Source organism: Gasterosteus aculeatus, chromosome 13 (genome assembly GCF_964276395.1).
Source record: "Gasterosteus aculeatus chromosome 13, fGasAcu3.hap1.1, whole genome shotgun sequence".
NCBI lineage: Eukaryota > Metazoa > Chordata > Actinopteri > Perciformes > Gasterosteidae > Gasterosteus > Gasterosteus aculeatus.
Window position 1 is genome coordinate 11915707 of NC_135701.1, and position 8019 is coordinate 11923725.

Below are 8019 nucleotides of genomic sequence, written 5' to 3' on the forward strand. Positions count from 1 at the left end.
ATTATGGGATGAGTGAATAATAAGGGAAAGACATATGCAGAACAACAGATGCAGATAAAGAGAAGAGACAGATAGATTCCACCTGTCACAAAAAAAGGAACCTAATCGTTTTCTTAACCATCTTCTTTGTGAACCAGTTATTAGATTCTGTACAATTTATTGTACAGTCAAACATAAGAAAAGAGGCAATGACTCAAGTTTCTCTTAGACCCTGGTGTGTAGACTGTAACAGGAGTGCTCATGATTTAGGCATGCTTCTTGAATAGGAATAAGTAGCCTACATCTCCTTGGGGCTTGTTCAAAGTAAGAATGTAAGCCACCTGCACCCATCTGATCTCAAATACGTAGACGGGGCTTATTGCCGCTGCAGTGGCGTTCCAGAGCCCGATGAGGAGACTTTATTTGACCAAAGCGAAGCTCATTGCTTTAACTTCAAAATCTTTTTCTGAATAAAACAGGCTTAATTCCAGTAAGCAGAAGCAAAAAAAAAAACATACTCGCTCAATAAATAGACGCATAAATGTTGCGTGCTTTGGATTTATTTGATTCCCCTGAATGTATCCTCTTATTGTAAAGTTAATGAGACTGGATGGCTTATACACCCCTGATGATGCAACCGCATTGTTGAAAAAGATAGATGGAAAGAAATGTATAAATTACCAGCAAAAAGACATTCATATATCCACACAGGGGATGTTACATTACAAAAATGTGTCTGGGGAAGGCTTTTTGAGCAAAGATCAAACGGTCAGACATGGAAGGCTTTTTGAGCAAAGATCAAACGGTCAGACATTAAAAGATCTATATGTCATTCATCCGTCCAAGCTTCAAACTCTCAAATGTCATTTCATTATAATCCCACTGTCTTAAAGCTTAGGTCTCCCATTAGAGTTTAAACAGGCTCAAACTGCTCACACCTCTTCAGATTTTCAGGCTGCTGCAGTTCTGTACTTAATCCCAAATAATTTATTCTGCTTATTGATCCGCTGTGGAGAGGTGGACCCCCTCCGCTCATGGCCTCATGCTGTACGCTCTACTGTAAAGAGAAAGGGGAGGGTCCGGAGAGCTTCAGTACCACCGCAAAACAAATGTTGTGCTTGGCTCACATAAATAAAACAATTACAACTCAATCTGACGCTTATTAGTGTTGGTCACTGTCAATATTTAATATAATATATCAATTATTTAATTTCAAAGTAACATATTACTGTGTAGTCTACCTACGTTTACTTTGTTCCTTTCCTTCAGTAGTGTGAGAGAGAATAGAGTAATGTCAAATCCAGTGTTGGGTAAAGGTTTATGTCCATCTAGTGCTTTGCACTGGCAGAAAAGCCCTGGGGGGGCGCTAGTGGTCCCTTCCAGGATGGGCTTTTTTTATCTCAAAGGCGAACCCACCATGAAGGAGCGAGCGAACCTGAGCCGAAGTGGTTGTTAACCCGGCTAACAAAGCTAACCAATCAGTGGGGAAAGGACAAAGTGGGGGAGCTCTCTACATACACACACAAACAAACACAGGCAAGTACACAAGTATATCCTATTTGATAATATGTTGTATTTCGGTTGAGTACAGGTAAATAAACCCCGGCTGTGTGGATGATGGAGAAGTTGAAAGTAACTTTTCTAATGCAATTAGCACAAAGCAACCAGATCACCTTAAATATAAAAGCATAAAGCTTTGTTACAAAGTATATAAGTATACTGCTAGTTATTGCGAAAAATGTAATGAAGTCATTGCAGTATCGACACTTTGTTAAACGCGAAGCCACGTTTGTGTTTAAAACAAAATAATTGAGTTGGTCAGTAATTATACTCAGTATAAGATGGCACAAATTATGTGAAATGTATACAATTATATAATATAACAATATGAAAAAAGGAGCAGCCATTTTTTTGAAGTCACAGCCAGAAGCAAGTTTATGTGAATGACTACAAATGTGGTTTCTATTACCGAATACCTCCGGCTATCAAGATGGATTTCTGTAAATACTGTTTAATGCAATGTTTAAAAGGCAACTGCGACATCACATTAAACTAGGATCCTCATCTTCCCCTGTTCATCCATATATAATTTCAACAGTGTGGTTAGCCACAGTATTATTATTATATATTATTATATTATATTGCACCTGTATCTGCTGCATGTGGCATGTTAAAAATGATTTGTTTTAACAACAATTTAAGCCAATTCTACCATAAAATGACATTATGTACTTCAGGCTAAATGTGTTCTATCTGGATGGCTTTGGAAGGCATTTTTATCAATGTAATATATATTTTTTATTTGGTCAACAGAGGAAAATCCCAGACAATATGTCGCAGTCCATTTCAAACACAACATGATGGGACTTCATTATTATGTGCAATGTTTTATGGGGTTTGTGCCACACATTGTGAGCCTGCAGTGTGCGCCAGCTTGTGCCACCAAAGGTTGAGTCATGAATTGTGATCCAGTGGGATTAATTAAAACTAGCATGTGGTGATTTCTCAAAGGATGTGCTCCTTCGAGATCTAGCTTAAAAAGTGAAGTAGGCCTGAACTCAACATGAAATCACCCTACTGTACAAACCAAAACATGCATGTAATATATTTACTAATTTGAAGGGATTCTTTTTTATAGAATTTAAAGACTTCCTTGGCATCATAGTGTAACATGCTGCTTCTAGCGGATGTTACACTATGAAGTTGTCGGGGAAAAATTCAGATCCAAGGTTTATAAGAGTTTTGTGAATGGAGACATGAGACATGGATTTAATGATTAGGAGAAAACGGTAGTCTTGTGTGAAAAGAGGATCTTTTTCTGCTGATTATTGTGTTTTTCTTTTTCACATTATTTCTTTTCACTGCCTTGATGTACAAATGCAGAGCTGTTAAGCCTCAAGCCATCTTGAAAATCTAGTACTGGGCTAAAGCACAGCTTAAACGAACATCTTGTGTTGACTCTATCACAGTCATTTCTGACTAAAAGCTTTTAACAGTATCAAACAACACATTTTACAATTGGGCTTCCCTTATCTCAGGGGCCAGTTTAAAGTTATTTGGTTAGCACTTGCATATGCATACGTCCATGTGACCATCACTCCAGTACGCTCCAAATACATTGAACATAAAATGTAGGCAGGACAACAGAAGCGCAGGAACAACAGAGACAAAGACTCTATCCTTTAAACTTGTGATCAGAGAAGTCAAATGGAATTAAATTAGATTTGGACCGAGTATAAATAGCAGTCAAATTCCATTAAAAATAAAAATCAGCAGCCAGCAGTTTTTTTTTTAAAGATTGTTTCTTACGTTTTGATAACACATATTTTATTCCCTTGTGTGCATGTTGTTAGCCAATAAGTTGCTTTTATCCCGTGGGTTATCATGTCGGATGATCTGAGAGGTCTGACCTCTCGACTGATTGAAGACTGTGCCCTTTAAAACCAGAGCGAAGGGCACTGTAGATGGAGGTTGCCTGTCATTGTTACTAAAAGTCACCTTTACGTCCACCGTAATCTTCAGTGGCCACTAGCCAGTACATTTAATGAGCTTTTAGATGGATCACTATCATCTGCATGCAATAATATATTCAGGTTGCTTGTTTTATTCAACAGACAGTCTCAAAGGCAAAAATATGATTTTCAGTTCGGTGAGATAAAGAAAGGCAGCAAATCATTTGAGAAGCATTTTTTTCAAAACTTCATGATTTCTGTCTTAAGACAGATTCCTTTGTTTGTTTGACTAAACCATGAACGAAATGGATTGCTTCTGAGGTTGTACATTTGCAGTGGTGAATACATCATGTGACTCTATAAATGATATCCCACCATACATAACGTGTAGTAAAATAATGCGTCAGAGGAAAAGGTAAGTGAGTTACTCTGCACTTTGCTGTCAAACCACGAGATACCAAACACAGAATTAAGTTACAGCCAGACAACAATTTCCATCCAACTCAAAAACCTCGAGCTAGGTCTTTTGTTTATCCAAATGTACCAGATGCCATTCCTGCTAACAAAGAAGAAGCCTTCTGTCGCTCTTTCCATCTGGTTGGAAAACTGACCTAAATCTACTGTTGTTGAGCGACCGATCAGGCCGATCTAAAGCCATAACCATTCTCACAGCACGGTGATTTCATATCCGTGCATAGTGTTAAACTGTGTTAGGTGAGGGAAATGAACAGTGACCAAAAAATATAAACACTAATCGCGATTCACCAGATAGCGGACAGTTGCATCCCCCCCCCCCCCCCCCCCCCCCTCTCCAGATGTCTGTTCATTTGCTTAAAAGGCTGTAACTGCGAGGCCATAAAACAAGACTGAGACTAAAATTAAAATGCATTAAAACTGACTATCTAAACAAGAACAAAAGCATCTTACATGCAGAGGGCCCATTGGTGCTGTGGTGTGCTTTGTGTCCAGGCGGACAGGCTTGATCACAAACAATGTGTGAGAGTCAGCACCAGTAACCAACCACAGGAAGTGATGTATTGCACACAGACTTGGAACAATACAGCCTGTTTTACCTGAAGGCGCATTTTTCTACCACATCAAATTGTTTTAGTGGAAAGAGGAACCCTGTGACACCCCGAATAGAGTGTTTCTTAGCAGCTTTCTCCAAAAAGACACCTGCAACCACAAAAGGGAAAGTATAACATAGCTCCGGTAAAAGAGATTTCCAACCGCCACACTCCTGCACTCCTTATGACGGGGAGTTTGAATGCCGCTGGACTTTTGGAGCCAGTCTGGAGCAGTTGCGTTGTTAAAACAGGGTGACCGAGAAGGGCTGTAAAGATGCACACAGACAGATCGCGTACTGTTTAGACCCTCCATCCACCTCCATGTCCTCCTTAAACCAGCTCTGTGTGTGAATGAGGTTACAGGAAACAAATGGACAAAAAAACACTTCTGCAACACAACCAATTCAACTTGGATGATGAGTGATTCATCGAGGGACAACTTCAGGTTTTTTGTTCCAAATTAATCATTGAGCCTTGAAACAAGTAGCACCCGAGGCCTTAAAACTCCCTGCTTTTCTTCTGCCTCTATTATGGCAGCCTACCGGGGAGTGTCATGTCTTGTAGCAACTGGTTCTGGGTTGACACTGCAATAACCTTAGGAACTCTGCTTACGGCACACTGCTGCTATGGAGTCTGCGGTCTGTTTGACATGTGGGACTCCTGAGGCAAGCATGTTGCTAAATGAATAGCGACAGGAGGGATGGCATGACCCACTTCCGTAAGGGGTGTACGCCGCTTCATTTACACAACTCCCACAGGTTCTGTACTGTTCATGGGAAATATGCAGCAAGGGCCAAAGCTTAAATATTCCTATCACCAGAAATGGAGGGGCAAGGGAGGGGGAGGGTGGGGGGGGGGGGGGGGGGGGGGGGGCAATCATTTGAATGCTGATCCAGTGGGTCAGGGTGAATAAGCTTACAGCAATTTCCACTCGACATAACGCAGTCTGACCGTTTTTGGGCCAAATTCTACATTAGAAGGCACAACTGACTCTTCTCTCTTCCGAAAGTCAATAATAGTGCCGTGATCCAACTATTACAGAAGGCTTTCTGTATCCAGCACATCCCCACCGAGCGAAAGCATTTGTCTGCCCACAGCCCACGTTGTCTAGAGAAGTCTTTCCATTTATCCGTTACTGTTACGGACGAAGAATGTACGTAATTTATTTTTTTCCCCCAACTATAGGGCTTTATATCTGGACGCACGGGTTTTATTCCCGGAGAGGAGCACGCAGGAGCGAATAAACGTCTTGAGGAGGATCACTTCGAGGGCGCACAAAATGATGGAGCGATGTATACGGCGCTACGTTGGAATGCGCGCGCCTGGTTCGCCCTTTTTGTCAAACAGAAATTACGCACGGGGAAAAACCCCATTAATTAGTCTGTTTGATCGACTCAAACAAGTGTCCCCAACAACGTAATCCAAGCAAATAACCATAGCGAGCCGTGCAGGGACTAAGAACGGTGCCAAACCCAGCTGAAAGGCTGCTGGTATTACGCAAAACCACACACACTCTCCACACACGCACGTTACATTTCGCTCAGCTATGGACGTGGGCCTCCCTCTTTGAAATAACCGGATGGAAACATGAAGACGCTCCGATTGCTCAGTTTTGGGGGTTACTCCTACGCAACAACAACAACAACAAAACGCTAAATGTTTGGAGACGGCTAATGGCAGCCAGTCACTTTCCAACTCACCCATCACATGCTGCGGGACAGCGGCTCCCAAGCACAGGGCGATGGAAAGCAGGAGCGGTCCCATCCTCTCACTGTGAAACTGCGCTGACTCCCAAGGTTACACAGGTGTGGTGTTAAAAAAAAAAAAAAAAGAAATCACGGAGAAATAGCCCGAAAGTTGTGTCTCCTGCGCTCTCGCTGGGTGGTGGGACCTGGGGTCTGTTGCTCCGTGTCCTCTCAGATGAAGTCCACCTGTGTTAAAGTCAGCGGAGAGACAAGCTCGACACCTGGGTTTGTTTCCCCCCCCCGAGCAGGAACAAGTAAACTGTGGCTGCCTGGTCCTCCCCCCACTCTCTCTCTCTCTCTCTCTCTCTCTCTCTCTCTCTCTCTCTCTCTCTCTCTCTCTCTCTCTCTCTCTCTCTCTCTCTCTCTCTCTCTCTCTCTCTCTCCTCTCTCTCTCTCTCTCTCTCTCTCTCTCTCTCTCCGCTGCCGTCTGCGCTCTTACTGCAGTGGAGCGACGTGGTGAAGACGGCGGCGTGTGCGCCCGCTGCTCATCCGACATCAAGCCTCCCCGAGCTGCGTAAATCTCCACTTCCGGACTAGACCTTTAAAATAAAACCACACAATTCATTTCATTTGGATTCAAAATATTCCCCATTGGTAACACAAAGAAGAGTTTGGCTATAACACATCACGCGTTATAGCCAATATTTCTCTGTATTTCCATGCAGTCTGTTTCACATTAATTGACGTGCACTGTGAAGGTTTACGTAAGATAGTGATGTGTCCTTAAATGGCTGACGTAACGATTTTTTTTTGTCTGGGTTACTTTTGGAAAATTAAAAAAAAGTTAAGCTATTATTCTGAAGGTGCAATCTCTCTTCATCCGGGCTACGCGGTGTAAATTGACACAGCTTCAAGGACAGTCCCCCCCGTTTGGCTCCAAACGCCTGATGGTCAATCACAGTAAACCGACTGAGGCTCTCCTCTCCTCCTTTCTTCCTAAAGGGCAGCTCCAAAAAGACTGCCGGGTTTCAGGCTTTAAATCAGATGCCTTTGCCTTCCCTTAACCTCTTTTTTTCCACTCCACATGGCTTACTCTTCAAGTCCCAGTAAATTGGATAAAGTTGTTTCAAGTATCTTCTCTGTGGAAAGCCTTTATATGTGGGTCCAGCGCTAAAGGGCGTTCTCAAGCAAAAGATTAAATTAGGCAATAATTAAAATGTTTCATACAATGAGTTGCTTAACAAAAGCTACACATAATGTGTATAATATGTGGACATCCTCTAATATTATGTATATATTATATCATTATAACATTGTCTGTTGCTCCAGGAAAACACCTAAGAGTGTGTAATAAACATGCAAGTCACTTCAATTTCAAGGATATTAAAAGGTTAAGAGTGCTTCACATGGATTCCATGACATCGCCATTTTAGCCATCGCATGTCCAAAACATTTTTTTTTACTTCACCTACTTAGTGAAATTACACATAATCGGAAAACTGAAACGGTTGTTCTTGATGACCTACATAGAATCTCATAAATCCTTTGATTCGTAAGAACTAGTATGTAAACTGCTAACTCACAGAAGCATCGTCGAAATTAGATTGTTTTGCAATCCAATGTGCACAAAACAGATTCATGTCCCATGTATGATATTTAAGGCAACCTATTTAGTTTGAGGAAACTTGGAGCTAAATAAATCAGACAATTTCACTTTAGCAAATCCAAATTTACACTAATTGACCTTTGTTTGTTGACTCAAATAATAAATGACTAAATAGCACAAATGTTCCCAATGTTATTTTGCTCATTTATTGGGCTCTCACTTAACTCTTA

The 8019-nt window shown here is 41.6% G+C and overlaps 1 protein-coding gene across 2 annotated transcripts in view; it reads right to left on the minus strand.

Annotated features, from left to right (window-relative positions):
* edil3a (EGF like and discoidin domains 3a) overlaps positions 1-6737 on the minus strand; it is a 73004-nt gene extending 66267 nt beyond the window's left edge. Inside the window, exon 1 of one of the 2 annotated variants that reach the window (XM_040195851.2) lies at positions 6199-6737. In XM_040195851.2, the coding sequence (XP_040051785.1) occupies positions 6199-6262 (64 nt within the window). In that variant the 5' untranslated portion in view covers positions 6263-6737. The remainder of the gene's footprint in view (positions 1-6198) is intronic. The other variant, XM_040195852.2, reaches the window with a different exon arrangement.
* Between the last annotated feature and the right edge of the window lie 1282 nt (positions 6738-8019).